The following is a 19,713-nucleotide window of genomic DNA, read 5'->3' on the forward strand; positions in this document are numbered from 1 at the left end:
CGGGGTCCATTTTTATTACCCTGAATTGATCCAGGGGGCGGGCCCACCTGGCCGTGCGGGTGACGCCCACCCAGTTCGCGCGAGAGGTGTGGCGCACCCGAAGGAGAAGTCCCTGGGAGGAAGTGACTGGTTCCGGAACGGGGAAAGCAGCGTCCCAACCCGGAAGTCGTCCCACTGGGATTTGGGCACGCGCAAGGGTGGGGCGTGACCGCGGGGCCCAGTTATAATCGCCTGAATAGACCCTGGGGGCGGGCCCACCCGTTCGTGCGGGAAACGCCCACCCAGTGCCCGCGAGCGGTGCCGCGCACCGGAGGGAGAAGTCCCCAGGAGGAAGTGACTGGTATCCGAGCAAGGAAAGCAGCATCCTAGCAGGGGACCTGTCCCGCCCGGATTTTGGCGAACGGGGGCGGAGCGTGAACGCGGTGTTCAGCTCTATATTCTGTGGTGCTACACTCCTTTTTTTTTTTTACACTCCTAGCTCTCAGATCCCTCCCCCACCCTCCCCAGGCGGCCCCATTAACATCCAAATACCCGGAGCCAGAGGGAGAATTCAGATAGGGATCTGACTGCATTTTTTTTTTAGCCGACTACCTGGAAAATCTAGTTTCCAAGTGATGGCTCGGAGACAGCAGTCCATATCAAACCACATAAAGAAAAAGACCCTGACAGCTTCTCCAATCCCCCAAACAAAAGAATCAAAATCTTTCCCAAATGAAGATACAATCCTGGAATTCTCAGATACAGAATATAAAAAACTAATTTACAGAATGCTTAAAGATATCACAAATGAAATTAGGATAAATGCAGAAAAAGCCAAGGAACGCACTGATAAAACTGTTGAAGAACTCAAAAATATTATTCAAGAACATGGTGGAAAAATTAACAAGTTGCAAGAATCCATAGAGAGACAGCATGTAGAAATCCAAAAGATTAACAATAAAATTACAGAATTTGACAATGCAATAGAAAGTCAGAGGAGCAGACTCGAGCAATTAGAATGTAGACTGGGACTTCTGGAGGACCAGGGAAACAACACCAACATAGCTGAAAAAAAATCAGATAAAAGAATTAAAAAAAATGAAGAAACCCTAAGAATCATGTGGGACTCTATCAAGAAGGATAACTTGCGAGTGATTGGAGTCCCAGAACAGGGAGGGGGGACAGAAAACACAGAGAAAATAGTTGAAGAAATCCTGACACAAAACTTCCCTGACATCATGAAAGACGAAAGGATATCTATCCAAGATGCTCATCGAACCCCATTTAAGATTGATCCAAAAAGAAAAACACCAAGACATATTATCATCAAACTCGCCAAAACCAAAGACAAACAGAAAATTTTAAAAGCAGCCAGGGAGAAAAGAAAGGTTTCCTTCAAGGGAGAATCAATAAGAATAAGTTCAGACTACTCAGCAGAAACCATGCAGGCAAGAAGGGAATGGGACGACGTATACAGAGCACTGAACGAGAAAAACTGCCAACCAAGGATCATATATCCAGCAAAACTCTCTCTGAAATACGAAGGAGAAATTAAGATATTTACAGATAAACACAAGTTTAGAGAATTTGCAAAAACTAAACCAAGACTGCAAGAAATGCTAAAGGAGATTGTTTGGCCGGATGACCAATAATATCAGGTACCAGCACAATACAAGGTCACAAAACAGAACGTCCTGATATCAACGCAACTCAAATAGGGAAAGCACAAAAACAAACAAATTAAGACTAATTCTAAAAAATAAATAAATAAACAAAATAATACACACAACAGGAAATCATGGAAATCAATAGATAAACGATCACAATAATAAAAAAGAGGGACTAAATATAGGAGGCATTGAACTGCCAGATGGCGAGTGATACAAGGCGATATAGAAGGATACAAGTTAGGTTTTTACTTAGAAAAATAGGGGTAAATAAAAAGGTAACCACAAAAAGGAATATCAATTCCATAACTCAAGAAAAAAGCCAAGAAAAACGTAACAACTCAATAAACACAAAGTTAAACATTATGAAAATGAGGATCTCACAAGCTACTAAGAAAAACCTCTCAGCACAAAAAAGCATGTGGAAAAATGAAATGGCCAACAACACACATGAAAAGGCATCAAAATGACAGCACTAAAAACTTACTTATCTATAGTTACGCTGAATGTAAATGGACTAAATGCACCAATAAAGAGACAGAGAGTCACGGACTGGATAAAAAAAACACGATCCATCTATATGCTGCCTACAAGAGACACACCTTAGACTTAGAGACACAAACAAACTAAAACTCAAAGGATGGAAAAAAATATATCAAGCAAACAATAAGCAAAAAAGAAGAGGAGTAGCAATATTAATTTCTGACAAAATAGACTTTAGACTTAAATCCGCCACAAAGGATAAAGAAGGACACTATATAATGATAAAAGGGACAATTGATCAGGAAGACATAACCATATTAAATATTTACGCACCTAATGACAGGGCTGCAAGATACATAAATCAAATTTTAACAGAATTGAAAAGTGAGATAGACACCTCCACATATATAGTAGGAGACCTCAACACACCACTTTCGGAGAAGGACAGGACATCCAGTAAGAAGCTCAATAGAGACACGGAAGACCTAATTACAACAATCAACCAACTTGACCTCATTGACTTATACAGAACTCTCCACCCAACTGCTGCAAAATATACTTTTTTTTCTAGTGCACATGGAACATTCTCTAGAATAGACCACATATTAGGTCATAAAACAAATCTTTCCAGAATCCAAAACATCGAAATATTACAAAGCATCTTCTCAGACCACAAGGCAATGAAGCTAGAAATCAATAACAGAAAAACTAGGGAAAAGAAATCAAATACTTGGAAAATGAACAATACCCTCCTGAAAAAAGACTGGGTTATAGAAGACATCAAGGAGGGAATAAGGAAATTCTTAGAACGCAACGAGAATGAAAATACTTCCTATCAAAACCTCTGGGACACAGCAAAAGCAGTGCTCAGAGGCCAATTTATATCGATAAATGCACACATACAAAAAGAAGAAAGAGCCAAAATCAGAGAACTGTCCCGACAACTTGAACAAATAGAAAATGAGCAACAAAAGAACCCATCAGCCACCAGAAGAAAACAAATAATAAAAATTAGAGCTGAACTAAATGAATTAGAGAACAGAAAAACAATTGAAAGAATTAACAAAGCCAAAAGCTGGTTCTTTGAAAAAATTAACAAAATTGATAAACCACTGGCTAGACTGACTAAAGAAAAACAGGAAAGGAAACAAATAACCCGAAAAAGAAACGAGAAGGACCACATCACAACAGAACCAAATGAAATCAAAAGAATCATATCAGATTACTACATAAAATTGTACTCTAACAAATTTGAAAACCTAGAAGAAATGGATAAATTCTTGGAACAATACTACCTACCTAAACTAACACATTCAGAAGTAGAACAACTAAATAGACCCATAACAAAAAAAGAGATTGAAACGGTAATCAAAAAACTTCCAACAAAAAAAAGTCCTGGCCCAGATGGCTTCACTGCAGAGTTCTACCAAACCTTCAGAGAAGACTTAACACCATTACTATTGAAGGTATTTCAAAGTATAGAAAAAGACGGAATACTACCCAACTCATTCTATGAAGCTACCATCTCCCTGATACCAAAACCAGGTAAAGACATTACAAAAAAAGAAAATTTTAGACCTATATCCCTCATGAACATACATGCAAAAATCCTCAACAAAATTCTAGCCAATAGAATCCAACAAAACATCAAAAAAATAATTCACCCTGATCAAGTGGGATTTATACCAGGTATGCAAGGCTGGTTTAATATCAGAAAAACCATTAATGTAATCCATCACATAAATAAAACAAAAGATAAAAACCACATGATCTTATCAATAGATGCAGAAAAGGCATTTGACAAAGTTCAACACCCATTTATGATAAAAACTCTAACCAAAATAGGAATTGAAGGAAAATTCCTCAACATAATAAAGGGCATCTTTTTTTCTTTATGCAAAGCCTAGTTTTTTTTTTTTTTTTTATGCAAAGCCAACAGCCAATATCACTCTAAATGGAGAGAACCTGAAAGCATTTCCCTTGAGAACGGGAACCAGACAAGGATGCCCTTTATCACCGCTCTTATTCAACATCGTACTTGAAGTCCTAGCCAGGGCAATTAAGCTAGACAAGGAAATAAAGGGCATCCAGATTGGTAAGGAGGAAGTAAAGCTATCACTATTTGCAGATGACATGATCGTATACATGGAAAACCCTAAGGAATCCTCCAGAAAACTACTGAAACTAATAGAAGAGTTTGGAAGAGTCTCTGGTTATAAAATAAACATACAAAAATCACTTGGATTCCTCTACATCAACAAAAAGAACACCGAAGAGGAAATAACCAAATCAATACCATTCACAGTAGCCCCCAAGAAGATAAAATACTTAGGAATAAATCTTACCAAAGATGTAAAAGACCTATACAAAGAAAACTATAAAACTCTGCTACAAGAAATTCAAAAGGACATACTTAAGTGGAAAAACAGACCCTGCTCATGGATAGGAAGACTTAACATAGTAAAAATGTCTATTCTACCAAAAGCCATTTATACATACAATGCACTTCCAATCCAAATACCAATGTCATACTTTAAGGGGACAGAGAAACAAATCACTAATTTCATATGGAAAGGAAAGAACCCCCGGATAAGCAAAACATTACTGAAAAAGAAGAAGAAAGTGGGAGGCCTCACCCTACCTGATTTCAGAACCTATTATGTAGCTACAGTAGTCAAAACAGCCTGGTACTGGTACAACAACAGGCACATAGACCAATGGAACAGAATTGAGAATCCAGATATAAATCCATCCACGTATGAGCAGCTGATATTTGACAAAGGACCGGTGTCAGTCAATTGGGCAAATAATAGTCTTTTTAACAAATGGTGCTGGCATACCTGGATATCCATTTGCAAAAGAATGAAACAGGACCCATACCTCACACCATGCACAAAAACTAACTCCAAGTGGATCAAAGACCTAAACATAAAGACTAAAACGATAAAAATCATGGAAGAAAAAATAGGATCTACCCTAGGAGCCCTAATACAGGGCATAAACAGAATACAAAACATTACCAAAAACGATGAAGAGAAACCAGATAACTGGGAGCTCCTAAAAATCAAACACCTATGCTCATCTAAAGACTTCACCAAAAGAGTAAAAAGACCACCTACAGACTGGGAAAGAATATTCAGCTATGACATCTCCGACCAGCGCCTGATCTCTAAAATCTACATGATTCTGTCAAAACTCAACCACAAAAAGACAAATAACCCAATCAAGAAGTGGGCAAAGGATATGAACACACATTTCACTAAGGAAGATATTCAGGCAGCCAACAGATACATGAGAAAATGCTCTCGATCATTAGCCATTAGAGAAATGCAAATTAAAACTACGATGAGATTCCATCTCACACCAACTAGACTGGCATTAATTCAAAAAACACAAAATAATAAATGTTGGAGAGGCTGCAGAGAGATTGGAACTCTCATACACTGCTGGTGGGATTGTAAAATGGTACAACCACTTTGGAAATCCATCTGGCGTTATCTTGAACAGTTAGAAATAGAACTACCATACAACCCAGAAATCCCACTCCTCGGAATATACCCTAAAGATACAAGAGCCTTCACACAAACAGATATATGCACACCCATGTTTATTGCAGCTCTGTTTACAATAGCAAAAAGCTGGAAGCAACCAAGATGTCCATCAACGGACGAATGGGTAAATAAATTGTGGTATTTTCACACAATGGAATACTACGCATCGATAAAGAACAGTGACGAATCTCTGAAACATTTCATAACATGGAGGAATCTGGAAGGCATTATGCTGAGCGAAATGAGTCAGTTGCAAAAGGACAAATATTGTATAAGACCACTGTTATAAGATCTTGAGAAATAGAAAAAACGGAAAAGAACACATACTTTTGTGGTTACAAAGGGGGGAGGGAGGGAGGGAGGGAGGGAGGGAGAGGGCTTTTTATAGATCAATCGGTAGATAAGAACTGCTTTGGGTGAAGGGAAAGACAACACTCAAAACAAGGAAGGTCAGCCTAATTGGACTGGATTAAAAGTAAAGAGGTTTCCGGGATAAAATGAAAGCTTCAAAGGTCAGCGAAGCAGGGGCTGGGGTCTGGGGAACTTGGTTTGAGGGGACTTCTAAGTCAATGGGCAAAACAATTCTATTATGAAAACACTCTGCATCCCACTTTGAATTGTGGCGCCTGGGGTCCTAAATGCCAACAAGCGGCCATCTAAAATACATTAATTGGTCTCAACCCACCTGGAGCAAAGGCAAAGGAAGAACACCAAGGTCACACGACAACTAAGAACCCAAGAGACAGAAAGGGCCATATGAACCAGAGACCTACATTATCCTGAGATCAGAAGAACTAGTTGGTGCCCAGCCACAATCGATGTCTGTCCTGTCAGGGAGCACAACAGACAACTCCTGAGGGAGCAGGAGACCAATGGGATACAGACCCCAAATTCTCACTAAAAGACCACACCTAATGGTATGATTGCGACTAGAGGAATCCCAGAGACAATGCTCCCCAGAACTTCTGATGGCACAGGACAGGAACCATCCCCGAAGACAAATCATCAGGCATGAAAAGGACTGGTCAGTGGGGGGGAGAGAGATGCTGATGAAGAGTGAGCTAATTAAATCAGGTGGACACGGGAGAGTGTGTAGGCAACTCTTGACTGGAGGGGGGATGGGAAGATAGAGAGAGAGGGAAGATGGCAAAATTGGCACGAAATGAGAGACTGTAAGGGCTGACTCAATAGGGGGAGAGCAAGTGGGAGAAGGGAGTAAGATGTATGTAAACCTACATGTGACAGACTGATTGGAATGGTAAATGTTCACTTGAAGCTTAATAAAAATTAAAAAAAAAAAAAAAACACAGGGAAGAAAGAAAAGACCAAAATGGATGTCAGAAGAGACTCTGAAACTTGCACTTGAACATAAAGTAGCTAAAGAATAGGAGAAATGATGAAAAGATTTCAGAGGGCTGCTTAAAAGGACAAAGAAAAGTATTATAATGAAATATACCTGCTTCTCACTTGACTAGGTCATTATCCAACAGGTTGCACTTGCAACAACTTTGAAAAAATTCTCAAGCATTGCTTCCAATGATAGGGGCCCCATGTGGGGCCGTGGTGATCCCAGGTTACCCACGTGGCCCACCCCGAACAATATACTGGGGGCCCCAGCAATGACTGGGCCACATGAGTGACAACACCTGACTGGCCACGGATACCTTCTTTCATCTGTCTGTGATGTCTCGGCCTGGCATATAGGGTACTGGATGATGGTGAGACAATGCAAGGTTGCCAGTAGGCAGGGGGAGGCTAAGCGAGGGCCCGGAGGTGCTGGGGAGATTGATGGGGAGGGGCGGGAAGGGGTTGCGTGTAGCTGTCTGACCAGGGCAGATGAGGAATGAGTGGGGTCCCCACCCAGGGTGAGTGGTGGGAGCTTGTGGGCAATGGGAGGTGGTGAGCAGTGGGCAACACCCGAGTATTACTACCCCCAACCTCTGGGCTCCATGTGCTGGAGAAGGAGGTGGTAGGGAAGGAGACCCCCCTAACTTGCATCCCTAAACACACCAGGGGCGCTCAATGGGTGGTGAGTGATGGGGGATTGCGGGGGGAACACACCAGCACCAAAGATGGTGTGCGGCCCTAAACTCGCATATAACACCGATTCCATATAACAAACCTGTCTTTGGAACCTAATCAATAACTGAGGAGTGGATGTATAAAGACCTGGAGTTAGAAACCAAAAGGAAGAACATGATGTCATTTCTCAAGCTAAAAGAATAGAAGAGAAAATTCAAGTGTTGAGTCAGAATACTAAAGGAGTCTCTGGACAAAAAATTGAATTATACAGACAGTGTTAAAAGAAGATGGAAGGAATACACAGAGCCACTGTACCAAAAAGAATTGACCAACATTCAACTATTTCAGGAGGCAGCATATGATCAAGAACCACTGGTACTTCATCATGATAAACAGAAAATATTGAAGTAGTTAAGAATATCACTGTGCTGAGATCAAAAATCAGTGCCCGTGGAAGCAGCAGTCAAGACATCAAATGATGTATTGAACTGGTCAAATTGGGCATATCTGTGCATCTGTGAGTTTGTTGTATTGTGATGGCTTGCATGTTGCTGTGATGCTGGAAGCTATGCCACTGGTATTTCAAATACCAGCAGGGTCACATATGGTGAAGTTCAGCTGAACTTCCAGACAAAGTCAAGCTAGGAAGAAGGACCTGGTGGTCTACTTCTGAAAAAATCAGCCAGTGAAAACCTCATGAATAGCAGCAGAACATTGATGTAGTGCCGGAAGATGAGCCTCAGGTTGGAAGGCACTGGAAATACAACTGGGGAAAAGCTACATTCTCAAAGTAGGGTCAACCTTAATGACATGGATGGGGTCAAGTTTTCAGGACCTACATTTCCTGATGTTGCATGACTCAAAATGAGAAGAAACAGCTGCAAACAACCATTAATCATTGGAACATGGACTGTATGAAGTATGAATGTAGGAAAACTGAAAGTTGTCAAAAATGAAATGGAACACAGAGAGATTGATAACCTAGGCATTGGTGAGTTGAAATGGACTAGTATTGGCAATTTTGAATCAGACAGTTGTATGGTCTGCTATGCCAGAAATCACAAATTGAAGAGGAATGGTGTTGCATTCATTGTCAAAAAGAACATTTCACGGTCTATCCTGAAGTGATAGAACAGTATCCATACACCTACAAGGAAGACCAGTTAATATGCGTTTTATTCAAATTTATGCACCAACCACTAAGGCCAAAAAGGAAGAAACTGAATATTTTTACCAAACTCTGCAATCTGAAATTGATCAAACATGCAATCAAGATGCATTGATAATTACTGGTGATTGGAATGTGAAAGTTGGAAACAAAGAAGAAGGGACAGTAGTTGGAAAATACGGCATTGGTGATAGAAATGATGCTGGAGATCACATGACAGAATTTTGCAAGACCAACAACTCATTCACGGCAAATATCTTTTTTCAACAACGTAAGTGGCAACTATACACATCAACCTCGTCAGATGGAATACACAGGAATCAAATTGACTACATCTGTGGAAAGAGATGGTGGAAAAGCTCAATATCATCAGTCAAAACAAGCCTAACTGAGGAACTAATTGCTCATATGCAAGGTCAAGTTGAAACTGAAGAAAATTAGGACAATTCCATGAGAGCCAAAGTATGACCTCAAGTATTTAGAGGTCTAAATTCAGTCATACTGAATTTAGAGACCATTTCAAGAGTAGATTTGACACATTGAACACTAGTGACTGAAGACCAGAGGAGTTGTGGAATGACATCAAGAACATCATACATGAAGAAAGCAAGAGGTTGTTTAAAAGACAGGAAAAAAAAAGAAAAGACTAAAATGGATGTCAGAAGAAACTTTGAAACTTGTTCTTGGATGTAGACTAGCTAAAGCAAAAGAAAGATATGATGCAGGAAAAGAGCTGAACAGCAGATTTCAAACAGTGGCTCTAGAAGACAAAATAAAGTATTATAATGAAATGTGCAAAAACCTGGAGTTAGAAAACCAAAAGGGAAGAACATGTTCAGCATTTCTCAAGTTGAAAGAACTGAAGAGAACATTCAAGCTTCGAGTTGCAGTATTGAAGGATTCTACAGGAAAATATCACACAGCACAGATAGCATTAAAAGAAGATGGAATAATACACAGAGTCACTGTACCAAAAAGAATTGTCAACATTCAACTATCTCAGGAGGTAGCATTTGATCAAGAACCAATGGTACTGAAGGAAGAAGTCCAAGCTGCACTGAAGGCACTGGCCAAAAACAAAACTCCAGGAATTGACAAAATACCAATTGAGATGTTTCAACAGATGCAGCACTGGAGGTGGTCACTTGTCAATGCCAAGAAACCTGGAAGACAGCTACCTGGCCAACCGACTGGAAGAGATCCGTAGCTGCGCCCATTACAAAGTTGATCCTACAGACCATGGAAGTTATCGAACAGTATCATTTATATCACATACAAGTAAAATTTTGCTGAAGATAATTCAAAAGCGGTTGCAGCATTACATCCACTGGAAACTGCCAGAAATTCAAGCTGGATTCTGAAAAGAATGTGGAATGAGGGATATCATTGCTGATGTCAGATGGATCTTGGCTGAAAGCAGAGAATACCAGAAAGATGTTTGCCTGTGTTTTATTGACTACACCAAGGCATTCGACTATGGATCATAACAAATTATGGATAACATTGTGAAGAAAGGGAATTCTAGAACACTTAATTGTGCTCATGAGGAACCTGTACCTGGACCAAGAGGCAGTCATTCAAACAGAACAAGGGATTACTGTGTGGTTTAAAATCAGGAAAAGTGTGCATCGGGGTTGTATCCTTTCATAATACTTATTCAATCTGTATGCTGAGGAAATAATCCAAGAAACTGGACTATATGAAAAAGAACACAGCATCAACATTGGAGGAAGACTCATAAACAACCTGCAATATGCAGATAACACAACCTTACTTGCTGAAAGTGAAGAGGACTTGAAGCACTTACTGATGAAGATCAAAGACCACAGCCTTCAGTATGGATTACACCTCAATACAAAGAAAACAAAAATCCTCACGACTGGACCAATAAGCAACATCATGATAAAGAGAGAAAGTATTGAAGTTGTCAAGTATTTCATTTTACTTGGATCCACAATCAACACCCATGGAAGCAGCAGTCAAGAAATCAAAAGACGCATTGCATTGGGCAAATTGGCTGCCAAAGACCTCTTTAAAGTGTTGAAAAGCAAAGATGTCACGTTGAGAACTAAGGTGCATCTGACTTAAGCCATGGTATTGCCAGTCGCCTCATATGCATGCGAAAGCTGGACAATTAATAAGAAAGACTGAAGAATTGATGCCTTTGAATTACATTGTTGGTGAAGAATATTGAATATACCACGGACTGCCAAAAGAATGAAGAAATCTGTCTTGGAGGAAGTACAGCCAGAATACTCCTTAGAAGCAAGGATGGTGACACTTCGTCTCTCACACTTTGGCCAGGTTGTTAGGAGGGAGCTGTCCCTGGAGAAGGACATCATGCTTGGTAAAACAGAAGATCAGCAAAAAAGAGGAAGACCTTAATGAGATGGATTGACACAGTTGCTGCAACAGGGGGTCTCAAGTGTAACAATTGTGAGTATGGCTGAGGACCGCACAGTGTTTCGTTCTGTTGTACATAGGGTCGTTATGAGTCAGAACCAATTCAGTGACACCTAGCAACAACAACAACTGTAAGAGACTTCTTTAAAGTTCTAAAAAAGCAAAGATGTCACTTTAATGACTAAGGTGCACCCAAACCAAGCTATGATCTTTTCAATTGCTTCATATTCATGCCAAAGCTGGACAATGAAAAAAGACAGCAGAAGAATTGATGAATTCAAATTGTGGTGCTGGTGGAAAATATTGAATATATTGTGGACTGCTGGAAGGACAAAGAAATAAGTCTGAGAAGAAATACAACTAGAATGCTCCTTATATAAACGAGGATGATGAGACTCCAGCTTGCTTACTTTGACCATCACTAGGGAAGAGCAGTTGCTAGAAAAGATCAGGTTTGCTAACATCCAAACCAACCCATTGCCGTCGAGTCAATTCCGACTCATAGCGACCCTATAGGACAGAGTAGAACTACCCCACAGAGTTTCCGAGGAGCACCTGGTGGATTTGAACTGCCAGCCTTTTGGGTAGCAGTCATAGCTCTTAACCACTGTGCCACCAGGGTTTCATTGCTAACGCAGACGGTGAGTAAAACAAGGGATACCACCAATGAGATGGATTGACACAATAGCCACACCAGTGGGCTCAAACACGTAGTAAATCATGGATGTGTTGCAGACATGGTTATCATTTTCTTCTGTTATACATAAGGTCAATATGAGTTGGAGCTGTTCTGATTTGACAGCTACCAATAACAACATGTATGTATCTCTATACACTTATCTCCTTATTTCTAGATAATAAATTCCTTTAAGTTGAATTACCCATTTAGCGATCATTCATGTTTTTAAAGTCCTTGATTGTTGTTGCTGTTGTTAGTTGACCTTCATTAATAAGTGCTTCAAGTCATCTTCATTTTTGGCAAGGAAGGTTGTGTCATCTGCATCTCGCAGGCTGTTAGTGAGTCTTCCACCAATCCTGATGCTGTCCTTCTTCATATAGTTTGGCTTCTGGGATTATTTGCTCAGGATGCAGATTGAGCTCATCAATTTCTTTAGGCTTTGACAATTGAATATGTGAAATTTGCTACCTTGCTGCTTTAAATATAATTTCTTTTATTACTAATGATGATGGAGCCCTGGTGGCGCAGTGGTTAAGAATGTGGCTGCTGTAACCAAAAGGTTGGCAGTGAAAATCCACCAGCCACTCTCTGGAAATTCTGTGGGCAGTTCTGCTCTGTCCTATAGGGCCGCTTTGAGTGGAATCAACTCGACACAATGGATTTGATCTGTTCGGTAATAATGATGATGCATGCATTTTCTGTGTATATAGGCTATTTGTATTATTATGTGAATTGCTGCTACTGAATTTGTCCTGGTTAAAGCTAAGAGCTTTATAAGCGTGGTCATATTCAATCCTCACATTCCAATATGTAAGGATATATTATCCTTGTTTTACAGATGAGGAAACTGAGGCTTAAAGAGATTTTAAGTAATTTGTCCCACATCACATACATTATGTGGCAGAACCAGCATTATAACTTGGGTTCATCTGACCTAAAGTCCGTCCTCTTGACCATCATACTATGAAATGAACCACCTCGATAGATAAAGAGATCCTCTTTTCTGGAGGTGTCGGACCAAAAGGGACATGTGTGCTAGTGCGGAGGAGCAGCACAGTGCAGCGGGTAGCAGTGCGGGTTTATCATTAATCTCTTAGCTTCAGTTTCTTCATTTGTAAATAAGGACAATCATAGTACCTACCACAAGAGGATGTTGTGAGATGTAATATAACAATCCATGTAACAAGAGCTTAAGGTACAGTCTGGCACAGTGAATGCAGTTATTGACGATGGCTATTGTAGAGATTAAAAAATTAGAGGAAGGTGGACTAAATGACCTTTTAGAACAGCATTCTCTACCACCACCACCCCCCCTTTTTTTTTCGTTATTGCCTTCTAAGGAGAAAAGTTGAAATTAAGTGAATGGAATTTAATTTCTTCATAACAAGATAAATGCTAAGGAATAAAATTTTGCAAATAGGGTCCGGCTTTGGAAGACCACAAACCATTGTGATATTTATGATTTTTTCACCCCCTAAGAACCATTTTTTGCCCCCCTCGAATTTGATATTTCCCCTATTGAGAATGCATGCTGTAGAAGGAAATGCTTCCTTTTAAAATTAAACAAAACTGCCAAACTAGTAGCAGAGTCCTGGTTTGGGGAGGAAGTGGGAATAGGTGAGAATTCCTTATACTTTCAAGGTTGTTTTCAACCCGGAGATTCTATGACCCTATGTTTCTCAGGCTTATTCAAGTAGAAACATCTCAGTACCCTAAGCTAACCTTTTTCTGCTTAGTGGGTTCTAATTTTTTCAAATTCTAAGTGAGCAATTATAGTATATCAGTAATAAGTCATGAAGAATGGCACAAATAAATAGGGTAGACTCAAATAACTTAGAACAATGTTAATCTGATGTATTTCAAATATAATCATAATTTAGCTTCATAATAAGTATAATAAATGAACTTAATTTTATATAATGAAACATTTCTGGGAGTAGTTGGAGGAATGAGGAGATTTTATGGTCTCAAGGGTGCTACTTTGCATTAAGCCACTCTCATGGTTGCCTACTGTTTGACTGGGGCCATTTTCTCTTACATTGGGCTGCATGAACCTGTCAGCTGGGGGCTCTCAGAACATCAAAAATGTTGAAGCTTTGATTAGTCTTTCCAATAGGAAAAAAGAAGGGCTTCCCCAAGAAAGCCAGTCCTAGGATATCAGAAAATTATGGGCTTAGGTTCTGGTCTACCCTTAACACACTAGACCCCTTGTTGTCAAGTTGACTCTGACTCATAACGACCCTTTAGGACAGAGTAGAACTTCCCTACAGGGTTTCCAAGGAGCAGCTAGTGGATTCAAACTGTTGACCTTTTGGTTAGCAGTCGATGTCCTAACCATTTCACCAGGAGGGCTTTCCCTGATCCTCACTGTCGTCAACTTTGACATGGAGATAACACCTTTCATCCCTACTTGGGGGTTGTTGTCACATTCAAATGAAATATTATTTGAAAGTTCTTGACAAAAGGTAACAGGTAGCAATATTATATTGTTCCTATTTTTGTTTTCGTGAATTCCTGCCATTCTTGAGAGTTACATATGGAAGGGGAAAAAAAAAAAATCCAGGTGCCCTCAAGTTGATTTCAACTCATGGCAACCCCATGTGTGTCAGAGTAGAGCTGTGGTCCATAGGTTTTTGATGGCTGATTTTTAGGAAGTAGATCACCAAGCCTTTCTTCTGAGGTGGACCTCCAAACTTTCAGTTAGCTGCCCAGTGCGCTGACCATTTGCACTCCTCAGAAGAGCCTCCTAAATTCCCATAGTAGGGCATAACCACGGATTAGAATGTGGGGATTAGGGAGATCTTCAAGGACAGCACACTAGCTACATTAACTCATTTTTCCACATCAGCCATGAGGTGCTGGATTCAAATGTGTGCTAGCTAGCTATTACCATAATTTAATCCTTGCAGAAACCCTATTTAAGTAAGCATTTTCCCCTCTATTGAAGTCACTGCATGCCCTAGGACCCCCACTTTGACCTCAATGCTGGGATTGATTGTACAAAACAGGAGTCAGCAAATTACAACCTGCCTTCTGGTTTTGTAAATACAGTTGTCTTGGAACACAGTCAAGCCTATTGTTCGCATGTTGTTTATGACCGCTTTCATGCTACAATGGCAGAGTTAAGTAGTTGTGGTAAGAGCATATGGCCTCACCAGCCAAAAATATTTACTAACTGGCCCTTTACAGAAAAAGTATCTGACCTCTGATATAAATTAACAGCAGGGGACACCTGTAGTTGTTTGGAGCATGCAGCCTGAATGCACAAGGGAAAAATGATATAAGCAAGTTCCATTTGTGATATTGTGTTAATTACTTCAGAAATGAGGTTTTTTTTTTTTTTTTTTTTGTAGATGGACTTCATTGACCCTGGGACTAAGAAGTTGGGAGTTTTAATTTATGGGAATGGGTCAAGAGGTAATTTCAGCACACCAAACATAATGGGTCCAACCTGGGTGTGCCATCACAGTGCTGGATTCGGTCCACATATGAGAGCACTGACCTCCTATGTGTCAGTGAGGGACAGGTAGGAGATGATGACAGGCAGGGAATAAAGGGCTCCAAGCAGCGTTTAAGAGATGCCAAAAAGACCTCTGCCTACCAGGCTTTAGATGATTTTTGAATAGCAGCAATCCTCACGTTTGAAACACAGCTACCTTTTTTTTTTAATAATTATTTTTATTTCTAGAAAATTGTAGATTCACATGCGGTTGTAAGAAATACAGAAAGATCCTAATACCTTTTACCCAGTTTCCCTCAATGGTAACATCTTGCCAAACCATAGTACACTATCACATCTAGGGTATTGGCATTAGTACAGTCAAGAACAGAGTTTCCAGCATCATGAGGATTCCTCATGTTTCCTCTTAAAGCCACACCCACTTATCTTCTGCCCTCACCCCTCCTTAACCCCTAGCAACTACTAATCTAGCCTCCATTTCTAGAATTTTACCATTTCTAGAATGTTATATAAATGAAATCATACAGTATTGACCTTTTGGGATTGGCCTTCTTCACACAGCATAATTCCCTGGAGACACTGCTGAATTATTGGTTTTAGGAGATTTTTGCAAATTCCTTAGGATTTTTTACATAGACTACCATGTCATCTGTAAATAGGGAGAGTTTTATTTCTTCCTTTTTGGGTGTATATGCCTTTTATCTCCTTTTCCTCCCTGTTACACTGTAGAAATTCCAGCACTATATTGCAGAAGAGTGGAGAGAATGGACATCCTTTCCTGTTCCCAGTCTTCGGAGAAAGCATTCAGTCTTTCGCCATTAAAAATAATGTTAGCTGTAGGTTTTAGTCGATGCTTTTATCATGTTAAGGAAGTCCTCTTTTCCCACTTTTCTGAGAGTTTTTGTCAAGAATGGGTGTTGAATTTTGTCACATACTTCCTCTGCATTGATTGGTGTGATCGAGTAATTTGTCCTTTTTAGTCTTCATTTAGTGGATTACATTGAATAATTTTTGAATATCAAACCAGGCTTGCATCCCCAGAATAAACCCCATTTGGTCATGGTATATAATTCTTTTTTATGTATTGCTGAATTCTGTTTATTAATATTTTGTTAAAAACTGTTACATTTATATTCATGAGGGATATTGGTCTGTTTTCTTTTTTTGTACTGTATTTGTCTGATTTTGGTTTCAAGATAATACCAAATGTTGATTTATGTATAATTACATGAATTATTAAGTGTTATCTCCACTTCTATCTTCTGGACAAGACTGTGTAGAATTGGTATTAATTCTTCTTTAAACATTTCAATTTGGGCATATAGATTTCATTTTTAGGAATTTTTAAATTATGAAATAAAATTCCTTAGAGCTGTAGAGCTGTTCAAATTGTCTGTTCCACATTGGGTATGTTTTGGTTGTTTGTGTTTTTCAAGGAATTGGTCCATTTCATCAAAGCTCAAATTTATGTGTGTGTGTTGTTCATAGTGCTCCTTTGTTATCCTTTGAGGTGTATAGGGTCTGTAGTGATATCCCTTGTTTCATTCCTGATGTTGGTCATTTGTGTCTTCTTTCTTTGTCAGTCTTGCTAGAGGTTTGTCAATTTTATTGATCATTTTGAAGAACCAGCCCTTTGTTTTGTGTTTTTCTGTATTATTTTTCTACTCTTTATTGTTTTCTTCCTTCTTTTTGCATTGGATTAATTTTGCTCTTCTTGTCCTAGTTTCTTGAGGTGGGAACTTAGATTATTGATTTGAGGCTCTTCCTCTTTTCTAACATGAGCCTTTGTTGTTGTTTTTAGGTGCTGTCAAGTCAATTCCAACTCAAAGTGACCCTATGAACAACAGAAAGAAACACTGCCTAGTCCTGTGCCATCCTCACAATCATTGCTATGCCTGAGCCTGTTGTTGTAAACACTGTGTCAGTCCATCTTGTTGAGGGTCTTACTCTTCTTTGCTGACCCTCTACTTTACCAAGCATGATGTCATTCTCCAAGGATTGGTCCCTGTGATAACATGAGCATTTAGTGCTATAAATTTCCCTCTCGGCACTGCTTTAGCTGTGTCCCATACATTTTAATGTGTTGTATTTTCATTCAGCTTAGTATATTTTTTTATTTACCTTGAGACTTTCTCTTTGACCCATGGATTATTTAGAGGCATATTGTTAGCAAGTGTTTGGAGATTTTTCTGTAAGGTTTCTGTTATTGATTTCCAATTTGGTTCCATCGTGGTTGGAGAACATACCCTATGATTTCAATTTCTTTTCAATTTGTTGAGGTTTGTTTTGTGGCCCAGGATATCTTGGTATATGTTTGATGGGCACTTGAAAATAATGTGTACTCCACTGTTGTTGGGTGTAATGTTATATAAATATTGATAGATCTAGTTGGTTCATGATGTCGTTGAATTCTTCTGTGTCTTTGCTGATTTTCTGTTTAGTTGTTCTATCAATTGTTCAGAAAGGGATATCGAAGTCTCCAGCTATAATTATGGATTTATCTATTTTTCCTTTCAGTTTTATTGGCTTTTTTCACATATTTTACAGCTGTGTTGTTTGGTGCATACATATTTAGGATTTCTATGAGTTTCTATCATTATATAATATCCCTCATTATCTCTGGTAATTTTATTTGCTCTAAAACCTTTTTTATCTGATATTAATATAGCTGCTTCTGCTTTCTTTTTATTAATGTTTACATGATATACCTTTTCTATTCTTTTAGTTTCAACCTACTTATATGGTTATATTTGAAGTGAATTTTTGTAAACAACATATTCTTGGGTTATCTTTTCTAATCTATTCTGGCAATCTCTGTCTTTTATTGGTGTGTTTACACCACTTTCATTTAATGCAATTATTGATATGTTAGGGCTTAAGTCTACCATTTATTTTTTCTTTTGTTTGTGCTCTCCTTTTTATTTCCCAATTTTCTCTTTTCTGCTTTCGTGTGAGTTCCTTGAACATTTTGTAGAAATTTATTTTGATTTATCTAGATTGGTCTTGTATGTTTTATTATTATTGAGGTAACATTCACATAACATAAAATTCACCAATTAAATAGTTTTAAAGTGTACAATTTGGTGCTTTAATGTATTTACCATACCCACTATCTATTCCCAGAACATATTTTTACTCAAAAAGAAACCCCGTGCCCATCAAGCAGTCATCGGTCATTCCTCTTCCTCCCCATTCCCTAGAAACCACTAATCTGCTTTCTGCTTCTGTGGATTTGTCTATTCTGGACACTTCATATAAATATAATCGTATATTATGTGACTTTTGTGTCTGCTTTTTTCACTTAGGGTAAGTTTGTTTAAGGATCGTCCATAGTGTAGCATGTATCAGTACTTCATTCCTTTTTATGACTGAAAGATATTTCACTGTATAGATATACCACATTTTGTTTATCCATTTACCCACTGATGGACATTTAAGTTATTTCTACCTTTTTGCCATTTATAAATAATGTCTGTGTGCATTCATGTGTAAGTTTTTGTGTGAAATCTGTTGCCATTTCTCTAGAAGTAGAATTGTTGGGTCATATGGTAACGCTGTGTTTAACCATTTGAGGAACTGCCAGATTGTTTTTCAAACTGGCTACACAATTTTACATTCTCAACAGCGATATGTAAGGGTTTCAGTTCCTCTAAATCCTTCCCAACACTTGTTATCTGACTCTTTTATTGTAGCCATCCTTGTATTGTGAAATGGTATCTCATTGTGGCTTCAATTTGCATTTCCCTAATGACTAATGATGTTGAGCATCTTTTCATGAGCTTATTGGTCATTTGTGTATCTTCTTTGGAGAAATGTCTGTTCAAATTCTTTACCCATTTTTAAATGGGCTTTTTGTCTCTGTGTTGTTGAATTGTAAGTGTACTTTATATATTCTGGAGACTAGGCCCTTATTAGATATATGATTTGAAAATATTTTCTCCTACGAATTATCTTTTTACTTTATCTGATAGTGTTTGATGCACAAAAGTTTTTAATTTTGATGAAGTCCAATTTATCTAATATTTCTTCTGTTGCTTGTGTTTTTAGTGTCATATTTAAGGAATTTTTGCATATTCTAAGGAGCCCTGGTGGCACAGTGGTTAAAATGCTTGGCTGCTTACTGAAAGGTCGGCAGTTCAAACCCACTAGCCGCTCAGCAGGAGAAAGATGTGTCAGTCTGCTTCCATAGGGTCGCTATGCGCTAGAATCGACTTGGTGGCAGTGGGTTTGGTTTTCGGATTGCCTATTCCAAGGTCACAAAGATTTAAACCCCTGTTTTCCTCTAGGAGTTTCATAGTTTT

At 38.9% G+C, this 19,713-nt stretch overlaps 1 protein-coding gene across 13 annotated transcripts in view; it reads left to right on the forward strand.

The window, feature by feature from the left end:
- WDPCP (WD repeat containing planar cell polarity effector) overlaps positions 1–19,713 on the forward strand; it is a 399,715-nt gene that overhangs the window by 190,908 nt on the left and 189,094 nt on the right. The window contains exon 14 of one of the 13 annotated variants that reach the window (XM_049856226.1): positions 15,306–15,369. The exons of 11 other annotated variants lie outside the window; for them this stretch is intronic. In XM_049856226.1, coding sequence (XP_049712183.1) covers positions 15,306–15,348 — 43 coding nt within the window. In that variant the 3' untranslated portion in view covers positions 15,349–15,369. Of the gene's footprint in view, positions 1–15,305; positions 15,621–19,713 lie in introns of those variants that run through there. One more of the 13 variants, XM_049856225.1, reaches the window with a different exon arrangement.

The sequence above is a fragment of the Elephas maximus genome, chromosome 17, assembly GCF_024166365.1.
Source record: "Elephas maximus indicus isolate mEleMax1 chromosome 17, mEleMax1 primary haplotype, whole genome shotgun sequence".
NCBI lineage: Eukaryota > Metazoa > Chordata > Mammalia > Proboscidea > Elephantidae > Elephas > Elephas maximus.